General features: G+C 35.1%; 1 protein-coding gene across 6 annotated transcripts in view; it reads left to right on the top strand.

Annotated features, from left to right (window-relative positions):
* Positions 1–18,840, top strand: part of LOC124157607 (aldehyde dehydrogenase, dimeric NADP-preferring) — an 89,434-nt gene extending 70,594 nt beyond the window's left edge. For 5 of the 6 annotated variants that reach the window (XM_046532474.1, XM_046532473.1, XM_046532475.1 and 2 more), the window contains 4 exons: positions 3,310–3,445; positions 5,722–5,872; positions 14,301–14,406; positions 18,305–18,840. In XM_046532474.1, coding sequence (XP_046388430.1) covers positions 3,310–3,445; positions 5,722–5,872; positions 14,301–14,366 — 353 coding nt within the window. In that variant the 3' untranslated portion in view covers positions 14,367–14,406; positions 18,305–18,840. The remainder of the gene's footprint in view (positions 1–3,309; positions 3,446–5,721; positions 5,873–14,300; positions 14,407–18,304) is intronic. The other variant, XM_046532476.1, reaches the window with a different exon arrangement.
* Positions 18,841–21,034: the final 2,194 nt, after the last annotated feature.

Here is a 21,034-nt window from a genome sequence, read left to right as displayed (position 1 = left end):
CTTCTTTGTTGTAAATATCTCATGGTTGTTTTCATCTTGTGTTTCTTTGGTACATTCTGATAGATTCTTTGTATTAAGGAATTTAATCTATCCTGTATTTAAAAAAAATGATTTTCCAAAAATTCTTATATTCAAATCCTCTGGAGTAGTTTATTTGACTTAATTTTTGCATTTATTAGTAAAGATGTACCGGCATCTAACAATTTTCATCTTGTGTAACATTTTTATTCACTGACTTGGTTTTCATTATGATATATTAGCAATGTGGTGATGCACGAAAGCAATGACTAGACATAGATTATGGTTTCTGGATGTACTTCGTGCTGAGTTATTTTAGGTGAAAGGATTGCTAAGGCCAGAAATGACAATTTTATTTATTTTTTTCTTCATTTTAATTGCTTCATCCTTGTAAAGTTTTTTTTTTTTGAATTTTCAGCTTTGAGACTTATCCTATTCCATGTTGTTATAGAACTAACCAACCCATTTACTCAACAAGGAATAGCTTTGTGCATTATATGATAATGTCTTTCAAAATTTTTCCCAATTGGCTGCACAGGGCCCTGCATTAGTCGTGTTACCAACATAGAGTGGATTGCATTCCTGAAAACCTTAGTGGGCAAAAACGGGATTTGGTGTGGGTTCACTCAAAGCTATAGCAAAGTATCTGTGCTCGCTTCTTAAATTATTAAATAAATAGGACAGATATTTTGTCTGCTTACAACCACACCTAAAAATGAAGACACCAATTATAAGTACATGTGTAATTGAGATCATGATATGGTATGAGTGAATGAAAGGATATGCTTGATAATAGCGAGAGTGAATGTGTAAATTGGAATTTTTTGTTATTGGTTAAAATAGGAATCTTCACTCCAAAGTGGTATTTTGCTATGTCATCCATGTTTTAAAAAAATGACCACAAGCTATGAAAAGTGGATATCATGTGGGGGGCCCTATTTTTTCTCAAAAACCTGTGCCAAAATGACATTTTGATCTTCAGTGTGCCTATGGATGTAGAATTCATAGATGTTGTGTAAATACTGTAATAACTCCCATTTTCAGTTGTGTATGATGGCCACATGAATTTTTGTAATGAGAATGTATCTTGGCAATATAATTGTATTTTTTTGTATGAAGAATGGTGCAAATTTTCATTTTGTCCTTAAGTAGTCATTTTTATCTTTAAATCCTTGCACCAAGTCTAATTTTGACCATTACATTCATCAATGGTCCCAATTCGTTGTGCTGTGTAATATTTGATTGATATTCAATGTTAAATATTTTTATTGATTTTGCATTAAAATTATTCAATAATTTATCATGTGGAAGGTATATCAAGCACAGCACTCCATCCATTGGATTGGATATTAAGCTGTGGTCCCCTTTATCTCATTAAGACCAGGCTAATTGAATGTTAAGATGAGGTCCCCTTAGTTCCTCCTATTTAGACTAACCTATTACCTAGTACAGGTTTCTCTCCAACAAGGCTGAATCCAGAATTTTTTTCTTGTGGGAGGGGGAGCTCAAGGGCGTAACAGGCAAACCGTCTTCTTATATTTGAGATTAAAAACAACAGACTACAGTTACTATGCGAATTATTCTTTTTATTTTAATATGAAAATTATTAATAAGAAATTAAATAATTAAGGTTCCATGATATACATAACAAAAACAAACATAATGATAACTTAAATCTTGTCTATTTTGTTAAGCATCTGGAGGGAGCACATGCACCCTTGCCCCCCCTCCCCCTAAATCCTCTGATGCTCTCTACTCATCCTTCCCTGCTCTTGACTAATGCTGAAAAGGACCTCAACAATTGGTTGCCTCCTTCAAATATTATATCAACCATAGAAAATTTTATGTTATGAGCGGACATAGTCAAAATGACTGCCTTAAGAATTTTAAATAGGCATATGGGCATTATAATGTTTTAAATACTTAAAGATGTATTATTTCACACAATTCATTGCAAACACCTAATACTACTGTCTTTGACACTCATGTTGTAATCAAATATTAATTCTACCATAAATATTAACTCATATCTAAATTTCAATACAGAAAGCAACATGGAAATTTTTGATGCATTAAATCTGTTATTATTAATGGTAGAGCTTAATTTGAAATTTGACAATGCAGAAAAAACTGTGGAATTCAATTGAAAATATGCAATTTACAGGCAAGCAAGAATTATCCATATAGCTAACACATCAACAAATTATAAGTTGACCACGAAGCGATGCCGCTGGTAGGGTTATAAACCTGAAAAGAGGGGAACCCAACTACCCTCAGAGTCCAAGGCAATGCGTAGTTCCCACTAGGAGGGGTTGAAAAAGGCTAGAGCTGAGAGTGTGTGATTATCTACAAGACCCCTCTTAACAAATGTCCTGCAAATATGCTCCATGCAGAGGGGACGGAAGAGTGTGATGGGGCTCGGTCCAGTAGTCATGTTAAGGAGAGACCTCCAACGTTTCCAAAGGGTTAAAATTTTTAAAATAGCTTTTCAACATCTTTGGATAGCTCTGATTATGTATGTTAGTTCTGGATGTAATACGCCATCATGTCTGTATATTAGGCTTTTCGTATTTGATCATGTACTATGGTATCGTTTACCTACTTGAATTCTCTTGAAAACAACTCTTATGGAAAGATCTGAAATGATCCAAGATTTGAAAAAAATGCTTCATTTTCCCTCTAATTTCAAGGTACTCATTTGCCATGTATGATATTGACATTATTATCCTCCTATTGTTTTCAGTTAGCTTACTCTGTAATGCCTTATTCGCCATGCCTATTACCTATATGGGTTCACTAATGAATTCCTTAAATTGATGCGTCTAAAAACAAATTGCTAAATTTTTATTTTATTTTCACTGTTGATTGTGTGCGCAAGATACCTTCTTACATGTTAATAATTGTAAATGTAAATTGATTTCATAATATTAAGCAAATTTTCCATCTACAATTAGCTAGTGACTTCACGCTTATTTTACATTCTGTAGAATCAAGTGAAATATGAGTAGTAAAGTCATGATATTTTCCATGTTTTCATTGAAAACTGCATTGCACATTTTACCTTAATACAATGTTTATTGAAAATATTTTAAATTTGCAGTATTTACAAGGAAAATCTCATATAAACTAAATGAATAGTTTATACATGAATTTAATGCATGCTAAAAGTAGATGAAGATATCTATACATTTTGGAATGTAACTTCAGTGGATTCAGTTTATTAAAATTTTAATTTTTCAGCTGCAGATGCACAATTAATCTCTCTCCATCTTGTTTCATGCATACCATAAGTTGATACTCTGCCATTTGGTGGTGTTGGAAACAGTGGAATGGGATCTTATCATGGCATATATAGCTTTAATACCTTCAGTCACATGAAGGGTGTTCTGGTGAAAAATTTTGGAGCTCTTGGAGAAACTCTTGGATCGTGAGTAAACCTTTTACTGATAAAAAGTGTATTTTCTCTGTATGATCATATAGTTCTCTAACTTAAGATCAGGTGGCGGGGGTTGTATTTATCATTTTTTGAAATCCTTTTTAGTTTATGCTGAGTTCTTTTACATCCAGAACATTGTGTTCCCTCAGAATGAAATGTAAGCATTTCAATATGTTGATTTTGTCTTTAAGTTTAATGTTAATTATTTACTAGAGCAATTATTTGTGGAACTCACTTCTTAGAGATGCTCAACTTTTGATAAAAATTTGCATTAGTATATGCAATATGTATTGTATATTATCAAACATTATTATACATTATTACATACTTATTTTATATTTTTACTGATAAATGATTTTTTCTGTAAGGCTATTTTCCTTATGTATCCTTCATTTCCTTATGTATTATCTTTCTGTGTCCATGTATTCCATGTTAAAGGGCAGCATGCCCGTCAATAAATAAATAAATAAAATAAAATAAATTTGGAATAGAAGTATTAAAAAGTAATATATAATAATATTTATGTTTTCTGGAGATCATGGTACATATGTACAAGTGCCATGATGTAAGTCACTCTAATTTTACAGAATAAAACTTGAGTACATAACATAAATACAGGTGAAGAAATTCATTGATTCAATGCCCTCAGTGTACTTTTAAATGTGGACTTCTTTTTGACACAATAGATGTTTTGCAGGAGTTTTTTATTACAATGATAGGCCTGTGTGCTGCAGGAAATAACTAGAATTTGTACTTTTGACAAAATGTTGATGAAGATTAATCCAAATTCTTGTTCCATAGTTATGAAAAGCCATTAGTAGAATAGCTGCTGACCTCAATTTTTGTATAAAAAATAGCCCAGTACATAAATGCATGCGAGGAAGTGGTAAAAGATGGAGTCTTTTTTTTTAAGAGAAGGCCATATGTTTCTTTGAGGGATGCATTTTACATCTTTGTTATGGAATTATTTTAGATCTTAAATGTGCGTATCAGAAGCTCAGGGCAAGAGGCCCCGGAAAAGAATGCTGAATGTAATATGTACTGTAGTAAAATCACCATTATGCATTGAGAGTTAACACTATTTACTTTTGACCTAATGGATTGGATTAAGATACTCAATGAGTTGAGTTTACTTTGCAGATAAAAGGTATGGCTCTCCTATGCTGGGGTGGATTAAGGTTGATTTTTGGAGGGTGTTTTCACTTTCCTTGGTGCCTTGGTGGTATGCAACACCTCCAAGGCACCAAGGAAAGTGATATATAAGCTATGATGTGTCTGAGGTCTGATATTGTTGGAAAAGTGGCTTTTAAGATATTCCACAATTTTTAAACGTTTTTTTAAGGTGATGAAATAAACACTTTCATTGGAGATCCACCTTTCTGAAAAATTTGGAAAGATTGCAATCTTTTGAAAATTTTCAGAAAATATGGGGAGGTGGGGATTCCACTCTAATTTACCACTGCCCATGTTTATCCTTCATCAAGAGTTACTCCCAGGAAGAATGCATTATTGCTCCTTAGAGTTGAAATGTCATCAAAAGATGCCTAAAATATAACTTAGGCTTGTTGACAAAGTGGATGGCCCCATAGAACAGTCAATGTATTTTTTATTTATGATAATCCCCGACACTAATGACAAAAATCCAGCACCAAATTGACACAAGTAGCTTTATTGCAAACTTCGTGAACATTTGTGCTTATCCTGAAATATAGTCAACATTCTCACTTTTTAAGCCTGGCTATATTGAAATACAGAGCACGCCAATTGACGTGGTGCCAATTTTTGCAGAAATAATTAAAAATTTTGCTCAAATCATGTATAAACATGTATAAGGAACTGTACTAAACACAAATTAAGCAAAACAAAAAATTTTAATCTCCCGTATCTGACGACATCCGTGAAAATCAGGTTGAATGTGTTAAAAATAAAAGAGAAGTACATTAAGTACAGAAGAATGTTTTTTAAAGATAGTATGTAGAATTCCATTCTGGCCACTGTGGTGTACTTGTTACCAATTTTAGGAATAACGTTTGCTAATTCTTAGTCTTGAAAATATAACAATTCAAAGGGGCTTGGGATCCACCTGAGATGAGTGTTGAGACAAGAAAAAAATCATGGCCAGTTGATGACTATTCCTTAGGGTATTTCTTAATGCTTCATGTTTTATGTGTTTTAATATGTGATGCTTCTGAACGGAGATGGGCACATTTTAGCCTTTAATTTTATATCTTGTCAGTTAAAAAATATTTTCTTCTTTATATTTTCAGGAGCCGTTATCCTCCCTACTCAGATAAGAAAATTAAGCTCCTCAAAATGCTGATGAAGAGAAGAACGATTTATGGAAAAAAATACATCCCATATGTGCTCGCCTTTATTTTGGGCTTGGTGGCAATGAGTGTATTTAGAGTTCTAGCCAAGGTATGCTAATAGTTTTTATGTGTAGATTTGTACATATTTGCCAATATAGTTTGATTGTTGAGGCCTGTTAAATTTTATTGTAATTTAATACTTTATTTTCTCCTTAATATGCACACATGCTTTCACTTCCATGATGTCCCCAAAATCTATGATATAAGCTTAGCCTAGTTTTGAAAATGTAGCACTGAAAAGTTTTTTTAGTATCAAGTAATAATTAGGATTAATAAGTTAAAGGGCATGAAATGTTAATAGCATAAAATGCAATCATTTAAGTGAAATATTTTCTCTGAACTCTAGCAATAATATAATGAATTGGTGTAGTTAGAAAGATGGGTGGCTTTAATGAGCTCTTCTGTAGTGAATTTTGTCTTCCAATGGAAGCATAGTTAGCTCCAAATATATACAGTAAAACTTTGATTTTACGCAGTTGGAGGGACCGAAATATGGGCACTGTGTAAAATCAAAGTGTGTAAAATCAAGAGTTGGTATTGAGGAGGAGTATAGTTTTCAGGATAACACTAGCTCATTATTGCTCGGAAAATGAAGCCTAATAATCTTATTTACTCAAAAGCAACACCAAAGATGACGTGTTACCTTAAGAGAAACAACTTTGCATTCCTGAACAGTGTTTCCCATGGTTGAAATGCCAGCATTTCTGGCACTAAGATTACTTCTGTTACCCAGGAGAAATTTCGGAATGGTGATACTAAATGGTCGCAGAGAAGCTAATTTTCGAAAATATTCTCATTAAAAGCAGTTTTCAGGATATCCGTGTAACCACCAGCAGACAAACAAAGATTGGAGATTGAAGAAATGAGATACCTGAGGATAGTCATCCAAATTAACCCCATTAACAGGGAGCAAAATTTTGCTAATACATCACAAAGGCTTTACACCCTGTGGGCCTGGGTTCAAGTCCTGGCAGTAGCAGAGACTTATCAGAGATGGTCCTATCCCTACTTGTGTCTAATATGGAGGGCACTTCCAGTGCACCACTCTGTTCATCAGATGGGAAGTTAAGTCCTGGTCCCTTTTGAGCTTATCATTACAACCTGGCTAATGCCAACATAGGGTTCCTATCCCCCCAGCCCTCACTTCATGGTGCTAATGACCCCAGTTGTTGGTTACCTCCAAATAGCATACCATAGATAATACGGAGCACACAGGACCCGGGATATTCGGAAATTCAGATTTTTCCGGTGCTTAGATCACTTTTTTTAAGTGAGCTATTAAAATGACCGCGCAACTGCCGTCATGCCGCCCGTGATGAATAAAAAATTACTAATAGTCCTGAAAAATTTTCCTTCTTTATAATTTATATGCATTAAAAAAGCATTTCCCCATGAAATTTTAGCATTAGTAGATTGACTCTTCCGGGAATAGCTTCTCTGTGGGCATTCTTCCGCGAATTCAGCGCCGGGACCTTCGACTCACAGGCCGTGTGACTCAGCTTCACGTAATATTTTGCTTCCCCATATCTGATAACAACACCGGACACTTTTTGTATTTCGATTTAATGGTGCTAAGTCATTCCTGAGTTTAAAGGGACTGCCTTATCACTCACGTCTTGAATTTGACTTCAACGATTACATGACGATTGACGACGCGAGTTATTCTCCGAGGGCATTAACTCCCGTTCCGTTAAAACGCTTGCCACCTAGCGGAGTTAAGCTAATAGCTATTCAAGTTCCAACCATGTTTAACTTAAACCGTCTGACAATGAGATACAAGTTGAGTCGGTTCTGATAAGCGCGCAGCGCAAGCAATTTTTCCTCGCCTCCATTTGTCCCGCAGATGTGGGGTTAGCCTGGGAATGAGACAATGCATGCTGCTTTTACCATCGTGTTGAATCACCATCGACTTACGTCCATACTAGGAAGTACGACTATCTTTTTTGGATCACCTTGGAAGCCAAAATTTTGGCACGGGAGTATTTTTAACGACTCATTTCGCCGTTATATTTCGCTGGGGCGACGGAAAACATAGCGTTGGCAAAATTCTAGAAAGCCTTGCGTTGGGGATAGATATTCCGTAGCTCATAATTCTGGATATAAACAGCATCGATCAATAAGTCGAATAATAAACGAAATAATGTTAATATCTCCAGCGATCATGTCTTAATCAAAAGTAGTTACGCATACACGGCGATTGCAGTGTGTTTTAGGTTTCGATATCCTTCTACGGCGAATTTGAACTAAGAGCGACATTCGCGTTCGTAATGGAGCCTGAAATATTACTGAGAGGGCTCACGGGGAAGCAACAATTAGATTCGCGATATATTTAGTTTCACGCTTAACAGCGCGATGTCATTTCAACCGTTCCTGTATTCATTTTTGCAACTCATTGGGACGAAATAATAACCTAACTGCATATTGCTCTAGTCGGATTTTCAAAACAAGCCGAAAGACAACTGCGTAAAATCAAGATTAGCGACCTCTTAGGGGCTGGGGTTATGCTGCGCAAAATCGAAAAACTGCGTAAAATCAAGAAAAGATGTAAAATCGAAGTTTCACCATTGCAATTCCCTATGCTTTCCGGCCGGACTTGAGTGCCGCTGCGTAAAAACGAGACTTGATGTAAAATCGAAGTGCGTAAAATCGAAGTTTTACTGTAGTAACATAAAAGAAATAGTTTAAAAGGTTTTTTAGCTGTAAATTATCATTGAATCTCAAGGGAATCTGTAATAAGAAACTTGATTTGATCTATACAACATGCAAAAAACTTGTCCTTAAGAACTAATAAATAATTATTGCTATATTTGACAGCTAACTTTCCTCTGGGTTAATTTTACTCACAGGAAAAATTAACTAGGATGTTTGGACATTCAATGATTCCAATAATAGAAGCAATTATTGTATGTTTTGATCCCTTGTAGACCCAGAAAGTTATATATTAGCAAATTGTTGGTCTTTGAATGAATGATCTTGCTATTATTAGTTAAAGTAGGTAGGCATTTCCAGACATGAAGTTTAATTCTGTAACTAACTGGCGTGGCAATTTTGACTTGCAGAAACCTGGTTTAAGTTTATGCCAAAGCAGGTGCTAATTAAATATTTTTTAAAACAAGAGAAATGGGCACTGTTATCCAAAGACTTGTTTTTAGATAAAATATTATTCATCATTTTATTACCTATCTCTTCTTAAATATGAAGTTACTAATAGCAAATCATAATTTACAATTATGTTAATTTTGGTATAAATTTTGAGGCAATTAAAACATATCATTTTATTTGTATATCGAATCTCTGGTCTTCAACTTTTGCTGTGTTTCATTTAAAAAAATTGACTAAATTAGTCACCTAAGCAGTGAGGCAGAATAATAAAAGATTTTAATGTTTCTACCAAAATAGTGAAGTAGGTACTTCTAAGTTATTGTTAGTCTGGTAAAATTGGTATGTGTATGGTGGGGAGTGTGTAAATCATAAATTGTGTGCTAGTGACATGACTAATATAATCATTTGAATGTTAAGAAAAGTCTAGCATGAATTTTAATTAGTTGGATTACTGCTATGTGTTTTTATGCAAAAACTTGATTTTTTTGTATGAATATGCACCTGGTTATTGCATTTAACAAGTTTGTTATATGTATTTAGTGTCTTTGCAGTCTTGCGTGTTTAATTGATTATGAAAAAATATTTACTATTTCTTTTTCTATGCCTTATTATGATTTATGGTCTATTCTGGCTTTATGATATCTTGGTGAAGGTTTGTGAATTTCTGTAGAGTAGGAATTATGAAATTGCTGTGTGCATGCTATTAATATGATAAATACTTTTAATTTTCTGTTCTTTAGTGTAGCAATAATGATTTTCAAATGGAATTATATGTACATTGGTGGAAAAATAAATGTGAAGCTCAAAAGCATCGGAATACAGTAAGCGTGGTAACTGCCTCCTTGAAAAAGTCCATCCTTGGAAAATTTGTATGTGATAGTGCCCTTACTACCAGTAATATTCGAGCTTCATACCCTTCTCCTAAGCCTCGCATAAAATGGAATTCACTTTTATTTGGGTATCTGTTAATGCAGCTGACATATGTACATGGCATTGAAAGTGAGTGAATAATAGTTTTGTTGGATAGTTGGTGAAACATCTTGCCTTGGATCTGCAGAGAAAATCTTTGTTACAGCTGATGGGATGTTGCATTAACAGTGCAGACCATAATCGTTCATTCTTAACAGAGCTGGAGGTCTCAAAGGATGAAATGTGATTGTTGAAGTTACACTTTTTTATATGCTGTAATTAACTCTTACATTGTGCAGTCAATCAAGCAGTTGACAATACAGTAAAATTTGACTGCTATTTCTGCATCATACAATGATTGATGTAAGATTTGTAAAATTTTGGGTAATTTTATGGGATGGAATTTTAAATTATAAGTAATTTATTTTTTTATATGACGGGAGTTCAATAAGTAATGAATCTTTTAGCTACACACACTAATTTTGAACATAGGTAGTTCCCATTCAATGCTACGGCTTGACAACACCTTAAAGGGAGGGCCTGTATGCTCAATAACTTCTTCATCATCCCCGTTGCGGCGATGATGAAACATGCATTTCCCACTGTGCTTTTGTCCACTACCAGATCACTGTAGGCATGCTTCAAGCGCCTGTGAATATCTGAGATACCCTGGTTTTCACCCAAAAGAAACTCGATCACTGCTGGTTGTTTGGAACACGACTCTGTTACAGACAAAAAAATTGATGAGTTGGAACCTTAATCAACCTGGCTTTTGTTGTTTTGAACTTCTGCCTTATCTTGGCTCTGGCTAAGCTTGAGGACTTTGCCTAAGAGAAGGGTAATTAAGAGACCAGTGCCTGAGATACAAAATAACTGGAGATAATTTTTAGGGGTGCTGAAGTGCGGCTGCTAATACATACATATATCCCATTTTTCCACGTCTGTAGAATTGATAATTCCTAGTTTCTTCTTGACCTTATGAATGTAAATTTTCTGTAGGCAGAATTTTTCAAGTAGTTCCTATGCTTGCTGAATTTAGACGCATTTCAACTTTGCGTTAATTATTTCCATCATTGTACCTCTCTTCTAAGACAAATACATTTTTACCTTTGGGTATTTTACTTGTCTGTTAAATACACGGGCTGTTTTATTTTCAACCTCTGATCGCTCAGCATAAACACTGTGTAAGCGACGGGTGGGTAGTGTGTTTAATAGCATACTGAGCATCCTCTGTTCCACATACTCAGTCATTTTTGAACATTAGTTGTCAGTTGGCTGTGAGTGGCAGTCTTATAAACATGGCTGGCTCAATTGATTCTCCAGTCATGTACAAACTATGCAGAAGCAACCACAAACTAGCCAAATAGCCTTAGGTTTGTCGTGCCTTGACCTTTATCCTGGAAAAAGAGAAAAAAACTTTTTAACCAGCTGTGGCTGGTCCTGAGATGGTCCTATATGACCAAAAATCACCCAGCAAGCCATGAGCATTCAGGTGATCTTTTGATAATAGAATTGTTATGCTACTGTATTTTGAGATCGTAAAGGTGGGTTGCTTGTCGATTTATTGGAGCCGGGGACTATAATAAATGCAGCTGTTCAGCGTGAAACATTACGCTGATTGCCCAGAGCCATTTTAACCCAAAAGGAGAGACATGCAATTTCAATGTGACATTTTTGATTAACCACCCTGCGATACCTACCTAGCACTGAATTACTTCCATGTTTCTGCAGAAATAAAGATATTTATAGGAGGAAAGCATTTTCAAATGGACAATGAACTTCAGGGCATCAGTAAAATATGTCTTTGAAAGTCATTGGCGGCAACTTTCTATGGGGAAGGTACATATATTAAAGCTGGCCAGAGGCACGAACAATGCCTCGATTGCCTAGGTGCGTAGTTTTTACTGTGAAATAATTTTTAATCAATCATGTCATACTCTATTCATGATCCATCAGAGGTTGAAAAATATGCCCTTGTATAATGAGCATTGTTTTTTTCATCAAATATCATTCTTGAATTGTTCATAGGAAGACTTGAGTCAGGGTAGTAGGAATTTTTATGTACGCTATTTATGTTGGTAGTAATTTGTATGACTGAAGGGCTAATGAATTACTTATTTTCTAGATAACTTAAGGCTAATTTTTAAAAATACACTTCCTGGAAGTGTTCACGTCTGAGATGAATTTGATTATAGCTATTTCAATTTTTACAAGTTGAATGAATGTAATACAAATTCACACATAGGTGTTTAGCTGGAAAATTAAGTACCTTTATTTTTTATTGATGTGATTAAAATATGTAATTACACTTTGTAATATTTCTCACCAGATATCATTCATGGAAAGCCAGTTCAGCCCATAAATTTTATTATCTCATGGCTAAAAAGCATGGGCTGAGAGCAACTTTCATAAATATGCAGTGAGCAGAAATAGAATTCAGAGTTTGATGTGACCATTTTCGGATTTGAAGGATTAATCATATTTATTGCTAGATTAAAACCAGTACATTTATGATTTTTTTCAAGCCCTAATTTTTTATTCCAACCTCATCCCCCTCACCTGTGACATATTTAAGACCTCTTTTAAGCTCAGTGTGTGATACACTTCGATTATCAGTCAATCTTTGATCGATCTAAACTGCTCAATTCTTTATGGTAGACACAATGAACCGGTCAATCTGATCTATGGAGCGAGCCAAGTTAGTCGTATGTACTGACCTGAGACAAGGCGATTTAACCCTTGGGCTGTAGGAATTCATGATTTTACAGGGTTCCCACTCAACCGTGAAAACCTTATAACCGTGAATAAGCCGTGAATTTCGTCTACCGTGAAAAAACCTGGAAATAACCGTGAATTTCATCATAAAACCTTAAAAATCTCTCAAACTAGAAAAACATCTACAATTGTCAGATCAAAAGAAAAAAAAGATATATTACAATCATGTTTCAAGGCCAAGCCACATACAGACACTGTCCATACATTTATCTGCACACGTATATTCGAAGTGCAATTATTGGTGGGTGTGCTATGACGACACATTGATCTTGAGCCTGTGATTGGAAGACCGCCGTTCGTTAACCCTGGCGAAAAATCACACACTTCTCCTTCACTTCTCTACCTCACTGCTCCATCCATTTTGCCACTCACAACCTTAAGCTTCACCTAATTTTTGATATCGATAGGTGGCGTCATGAGAAATAGCACTTTAAATGCTACGTTTGAGTTCACGGCGCCTGTCGCGGTTGATAAATTTTTAGTTAATGTGCGGGCGGTGATTGTTACATCATAAATATGTATTTCTGCCTAAAATGGCTTATCAACAGACCGTGAATTTGACGATATTTAGACCGTGGAAACCTGGAAAAAACAGTTAATTTTATAATTTATTTAGAGTGGGAACCCTGTTTTAGCTGCCAGCTAATGCAGAAGAGACCATCTGTGTAGGAGGCACCCCCTGTCACGGGGGCTGGTCTGGTTAAAGGGCAAAAGGACTGAGTTAAGCCCTTTAGCGATCCATATGGTGAGGGAAATGCCCGAGTTCAAGATATCCAGGTAGCAATAAAAATTTTGGGTAAATGCCACTGTCAGCATGCAAAATGCATAAAAACGTTCCCGCACTCTGAGGGTTAATCCAGTTTGCTTGAAAATGTTCAGATTTCCTTGAGTTCTCCTTGATCTGAGTAATTGTTAAACATATTGATAGTCCGTACATATTCCTTGGTATCTAGCCTGGGGGTCTGAGGGCATGCACTAGTGCTATCTCCCCTCTTCACCTTCAGGTCTCCTTTATCCTAAACATACTCATATACTGCTGGGTATTCCCCCACCTTCAAAAATTTAAGCCTGCACCCCTCCAAAATAAGATCTTTGAGCCCTTTCTCTGATGTCTCGTGTCAACTCCTCAAGAAAATCCTTGGTCTGCACTTGAGTGATAATGAGGAAAAGCGTTAAAACTAGTGGAAAGTTTATAAGATTTGATATGTGGCATAGTGTAATTATTTTGAGTCAATGAAATTAATTCTTCAGTTACTTGTTCATAGGTAACTTTCCCTAATGAATAACAGACTACTGTCCACAATCAATAAGTGCTTTATGGTTTTCATTAGTTTCAAAGGTGTAGCTTTGTGAAAAGCTTTGGGCAGACTATGAACTTTCTTGTGTTACGCATTTAAACCCTGCAGTGTGATAGTAATTTTCTGTGTACACACATGCTATTTAAATTGATAGACATGGTGTCATTTGAAGCTCTTATATTTGTAATGAATATGCTCCCCTTCGCAATATGTGCTACAGTAACTCCCAAAATGAAATTGTATTTTTTTACATTTGATAATTTATAGGTATTCTTGAGTACATATTCGATCTTTGTGTTTATTGATAGTTTTGGAAGTTCTCTGAATCATTAGGTTTCACATGAATTCTTTAACCCAGCTACATTGTGTATTTTTATTTTTGTCTCTTTAAAGAAAATGCCCTCCAGATTTAGTGGTATCATTATGAGTCTTCTGTGGGAGATAAAACCTCGGCCATAAGCTTGCCTGTATGGGGTTTCACATAGTCGGTCTATAAGAGGTGGGAGGTTTGTTTGGTTGTTAGCATGATATACTATTGAGATAATACTCAGGAAGGCCTTGGTTTATGAGATAATGTCTTTATTGAAGGAAAAATAAAATACTGATATGTGTGATATTTACGTCAATCATTCTGAAAACTTTTTAAGAGTGTAAAGTAGATCATAAATTTGTAGTCAATTCAAGATTTGATGGCAGCTTACAAGATGGAATGCCCTTCATATAACCGTGGGAAAAGGGAATAATTGTAATTAAGGTTTTTAAGGAAAAGGAAGTCAAAGAGAATTCCGTTAACTCATAAGATGTATTTTTTGCATTATACCTTTTATTTTCAGGCCTTCATTAATGCTTAAAGTTTAACAATTCAATAGTGACTTGAATTAGCATTAATGTGGGTGAAGTTTTTAGTTTTTATTGAATTATCAGTTGTGGATGCTTAGGTTTTCCTCTTTGACTTTATCTCTTTAAATTTGCTTTATCTCTTTTATTTGAATTTTGTGAAGAAAAAAAACTGTTCAAAACTAAATACTTTAACGATGTTCATATTTAGGTACTATCTATGCTCTGTTAAATTTCGACTTTGATGTACATCACAGTTTTGTTTTGCGAAAATCAAGCTCTTATAAGCCTTATAAGTTTAACCCTGCGCCATTCTTCTCAGAATACATAATTACTTTGGCCGAGTAGCAAGAGGAAATTCATTACTGTAGAAACAATGAGAACATTTTTTCAGCAATTTTATGATTTTGTTCATAAAGGGAGTGAAAATCAATGTGAAATACTATCTATATGAATTCTTTCCTATTTCAAGCTGTTGAATTGTGAAATAACACTAATAATTTTGGAAAAGCAAGTCTTATTGGTTTGTTAAATAATGAGAAATTAATTTTTCCTGTTAATTTTGTGCCATAAGATTGAGTACGTCTTTAAGTTTGGCTGTCCTGATGATGTTGCATCATTCAAAAGTATGAGCAGAACTCTTTACTTTTAATGCTTCTTATGGGTTTGCGTAACAGTAACTAATATGATATTGTAATATGTATGTGGGTTTGTACTTCATATTATGTAGGTACATAATCTATAAATATTAGGTCTTTATATATTTCCTTTCATTGCATCTATAGAATAAATAAGTGTAAGTGAAAATCATATTTGATAAATTCCATTTCACCGATTCACATCATAGCTTGGAAAATTATATCTTGTTGTTTGTTTTTTTCATTACTTTCATGAAGCTATCAAGGAATCGAAGTCCCTCCTGAGTTTTATCTATTTCTGAGTATTTGATTAAAAAATTAAGAAAGATGTGCTTGTTGAGGTTGAAGCCAAGTAGTTTAAATATAATATGATTAATGCAGTTGCCGTTTTGATGATGGAGCTTTGTATTGCATGAAGTATGTATACCTATTTTGAGTGGATATTTCATTGGTGATCACGGTATGATGATTTGGCTAATTGCTTGGTCGTTTGAATTAACTTAATCAAAATGAGTTTTGTGAAGGATTGGGTTGAAAGGACACCAAATTTTTTAAAAACTTTTCATTTGACATGATTGGTAATGGGTGGTGTTTTTGATAAAATTTTACTTTCTGTTGGTGTTGTGTTCATCAAAGAGTTTTACTGTCGTGGTTGTTGTATATAAAAAGTCAGGTTTACCATAAATTTATAGTTTATATTTTCCATCTAGTGTCTTAATTCATTTTCTGAAGGTGTGAATCCTTTCTCTATGACCTACCATCCCTTTTTTTTGTGGGAAGCCTGAAGTCTGTTCATGCTAAGTCTGGTGTTGGTTTAATTTTCTGTTTGCTGTACAGTTTTCATAATGCATTAAAAATCCTCTTCAATGAATTTGCTTGGAATGGGAAAATGATTACTTTGATGCAAGTACAATCAAACTGTTATTCATGGTGAATTAACACTTTCTGCTCTGTGCTCAAGCCACACCTGGGCTTCCTCATACATACAAAACCCAATGGCTACTCCAAATGACGTTAGCAGCTACTGCAGACTTTGTGGTGCTGTTTCTTCTGTACCTTCATGTTTTCTCGATAGATTTTTGTGTTGATACGCAGAACACATTTTTTTATTGCCAGATCCATATTATATACTTTCATACTCTTTGTAAACTACAGTAATACATATTTACTTTACGCTTACTGGCTCAAGTTATGCCCAAAAAGCCCAGTCAGCAGGTCCAAAGTATGGGGCACATACTTTGGACCTGCTGACTGGATGCATACGACCCACAAGGCAGAAAGTGTTAACAAATTGGGTGCTTTTTATCCCACCTTCACTCTCCTCAATGTAAGGTAATGCAAGATTCTGGCTTCTCTATAATAAAAATATTAAATCTGCATAGTATGACATAACTTATCTCTCAATTTTCTTATCAAACTCATATTGCCTCTAAATGCACGTAAAAATGACCAATAATGACATTTGCAACGCATTCTAGGTGGGCAATGAAGGTTGATGAATCAATTTTATGTTAAATTCACAAATTATTGCCTTAAGGTGCTATTGTGTGGAATATTTCATTCTTTGGAGATGATTTGGGGTTAAAGGAGAAAAATGCAATTTTATGCAATGCTTATTTACTGTAGTTGCTTAATTGGCTAAAGCTCTTGAATTTGAGTTTTAATGCTTAATTTTTATAATCATAACCTCCATGTTACCTTCAAAATTTTTACCATCCAAATGCTATGTCTAAATCATTATTATTTTTTAAGCCCTCATTGCACTCATCATATCCAGGCTTCGCCTCCTCAATATCCTATTGTATCCTGGGGTATTCCAGCATATTTGGAAGCCCTTGGCTGGACCCAAATTGGGGCCCCTTATTTGATTGGTGATAGATATATTTATTGCTTCTATTACTGACTTTATGTATAATAATGACGCTTAATGCAGAAAATTCTGGTCAGCTTCCAAGATAACCTGAGTTGTGTCTCTATCAATTTAATATATTCCATTAACATTTGGTTTGCTACGACAAAAACTTAATTTTATGAAAGCATAATCAGAAAATTTAAAAATTAGTAGGCACATGAGCAGAAGCACTCCCTTGACAGCTTTCAAAATTTACATTCACTAATGATTTACATTCACTAATGGTTTGCATTGACTTAGGGTAGATATTTACATATCCATATAATGTTTGAAAAGAAGAGGAATCATCTGAAGTTAAACAATTTTATGGTCATACCAAGTCTAAAATAGGTGTGTTTGAAAAATTGTAAGCTACACTCAATTTTAATATTTTTATAATTTTCAAAGAGCAGTAATGGCTAATACCTTTTCATAATATATCATTGACTAAATATTTCATGGAAATATATGCATACATAATTAATACTGTTTTGGGAATGAAAATAAATCAGTTGTGAGATTAACCAATGCATAAAGGAATCACTTTTACTGCAAAGATTATTGGGAGTTCTAATTGTTGAGTAAGTAGATCAAATCAATCAGCCTTAACTTTTCTTGTAGTCTTCTTGATACTGATTGTTTCTCAGTCAAATAAGGGGAACTGTGTTTGGTGTCCCGACTGCTGAACAGACAAACCTAGCCTGACCACCCCAAATGGTGTATTAAGTAGATAAAATATTCAGTTGGGATGCATTCCTTCCACATTTTGTTAACCAAGTAGATTTTATGGCCGTATGCTCAAAGCTTTCCTGTTCAGCTGCATACTCAGTTTTTCTTGGATTGAGCCCTTAATTTTCCCAGAGTTACCCATTGCATGAAAGAGCATTGATTTGAAGTCAAAGGAGATTAATCTCCAGAATGTAAAAAAATGTACAAATGTCAATGTTTTAAAAATGCGTTCCATTGTATAACGAAAAAATCTTGAAATTTTCTAAATGTAATTGAAATTCTATCCATTTTTTCTATTTAAGGTTGCTGGTGGTGATGATACACAGTAAAACTTAGAGGAGTAATCCAGAGCTATTATGCCAATGCCTAAGGCTATGCAGTAAAATACATATGATGCATATTTTTATGTATTTATCTGCCTATTATCCTGTTTTTGTCAAAAAGTTTTGCCGAGTTGTTGGAGGCTTTTTTCTTGCCAGTTTATGCAGCCTTTTGTAAAAGAATTCATGGGTAATAATGACCAATTTTGATGCATTTGATAATTGCATAATCCTATATTTATGAATCACCAAGTGACTAAAAATGATTATTTGCCTAGAAATGACTGTGTACCTTGTGAAGGTTTGTCATAAACTAGTTTTTCCATGGAGACTGTGGGCATTAATGGTGAGAGATACCTATGTATTGATATTAGTTTGTAATACCACTAGGTGGGTTGAATGATTAAGATGGCTTTAAAGTTACTTGAACCTGCATATTCAAGTCCAATAAATGTCTGAAAGAGTTTTGTATTGAATGTAGTTTTACAAAATATTAAAATGACTATATTTTCACCAAATTCTAATGTGTGTTATAATTTTTCCTGTTTGCTTTTCCTAATATTTATAGATGTGGAGAGAAGGCAAATCCTGAGGCCTGGGGAAACATTTTCCCCTGTTTGTCTGTACCCTGGATCCATCACTGCACACAGATGATGATTGATGTTGTCCTCGGACTGATATTTCCCATTTACTTCCAGACTGATCTTGGTCCACAGCAAGAACTATCTGTTGTGTGAAACAGGGGCGCAGCTAGGAATGAAGGCTGGGGGGGTTTTAGGTGCAACTAATACTTTGGGGTGTGGGGGTATTGCATAGCCGCCAGGGTAAGCGGGAGTTGCGGGGGCCCTCCTCCAGAAAATATTAAGATTAATGGTTCGAAATGAATAGTTTTACCGCTTTATGAGAGACATTTGATTAATCCTAACACTATTCTATAAGTAATACTAATCCATTAAGTAAAATGGATTAAACTTAAAAATTTCTCTGAGCTCTGGGGGGGGTTTTATCCCCCAAAACCCCCCCTCGCTGCGCCAATGGTGTGAAATTCCCTCACAGCCATTTGAATGTTAGTGCCTCTCTTCGCTTGATTTCTTCCTCTACTTCTTGCCTTTTCCTTGACTCACTACCGATATGGATGTGAAAAAAATGTGTTCCACCTGCAGAGGGAAGTAAATTATGGTACACACTTGTCCAGCTGTATGAGAGGGATAGAGTCGAGCCGGAGAGCATTTCAAATGCATACGAAAGGAAGAAAATTTAAGAAGTTGCACTAATTTCTGTTTGAAAGGTAGGGAATAAACCGCCACCCAGATGATGGTTCGTATCTTCCCAAGAACATGCTGCAATGCTTCTTCCCTGTCCTAGGTATGAATTCCAAGGCTGGGGTATACAATAGAATTTTACAGCTCGACCATTCCTCCACTCTCCCTGAAGGAGGCATTCGACCCTTGAGGTCGAAGTGTGCAGTGATTTTTCCCCCACCCTGGCAGGCAGTGGCGTAGCGAGGGAGGAGCCCTTGGAAGAAATGCAAAAACACAATTACTCTCCTTCATAAAAGAAAACAAAAATGGAAAAGTCATGAATGTAGAAAAGATTTCTATGACGAATGAAGTTTTTTTCGATCATGAAAAGTGTTAAAATTTGTTTACAACCTTCTACTTAGTACATACCTTGTTTTTCAAAAATTTTCCCCTGTGTTTTGGACCTCCCCTTCCCCCCTGCCCCCTCCCGCGAACGAAATTCTTGGCTACCCCACTGCTGACGGGGTCAGCAATGGGGTAGCTAAGCATATGGCAATGTGGCGGAACACCATCAGAGGCAAAGGCGCAATGCCATCAGACCAGAAATGGAAGCAGTTATTCGAAAAAGAGGATGTGACGTCGATGAAAAGTAATAATTATTTAGGGGTTAACTTTAAGTGGCCTAAGGAGTTAACTTTAAGGGGTCTAAATCATGGCTTATGGACAACATTTATGGGAATTAATCTCCAGAATGTAAAAAAATGTACATATGCCGATGTTTTAAAAATGCGTTCCATTGTATACTGAAAAAATCTTAAAATTTTATAAATGTAATTGAAATGCTATCAATCAATTCTATACATGAGATTTTTGGGTAAAAGAGCTATAATTGCAAAATAAAAATATAATAATTGTATGAATTTCACGCAAAGCAACGATTGGGATCGTTTTATTTCCCTTTGCTGCTCGTGAAATATCGAAAGATCGAGTGGAAAAAAGTCACCTTGCCAAGGTTCTGAAATATGAGTTCAGGGGACGAAACCGGCATTAAATCGGGTAGGTACTTGCAGGGTCTAAATCAAGCGTTTCATCTACCAAACTAGTCTCCTGCTGATTAAATGACATGCATGAAACAAAATAGCCCAAGGGTAAGAGAAAAAAGAACTTAGCGCGAACACAAGTTGTGGGTCAAATGACCCCTAATAAATAACGAACAAAAAAAATAATACAGCTAAATTACAGCTAATTTATCAGATTTAAGACCCAAATGAAAAAATTGAAAACGGCTCAAAATTTTTATCAATATTTTACGGAGGCAAAAATTAATTTTAATTCTGATAATTGGTCAAATGACCCCTGCTGTCTTTGTAGTGTTAAGTACTATCGTTTTCAAAAGTATGTAGACACCCACGAGCCCCACTTAACTGATGTGGTAGGGTCGGTAAAAACTTGGAAGGTTGGCACATGAGGT

The sequence above is a fragment of the Ischnura elegans genome, chromosome 4, assembly GCF_921293095.1.
Source record: "Ischnura elegans chromosome 4, ioIscEleg1.1, whole genome shotgun sequence".
Lineage (NCBI taxonomy): Eukaryota > Metazoa > Arthropoda > Insecta > Odonata > Coenagrionidae > Ischnura > Ischnura elegans.
This window is presented reverse-complemented; position numbering and strand designations above follow the sequence as displayed.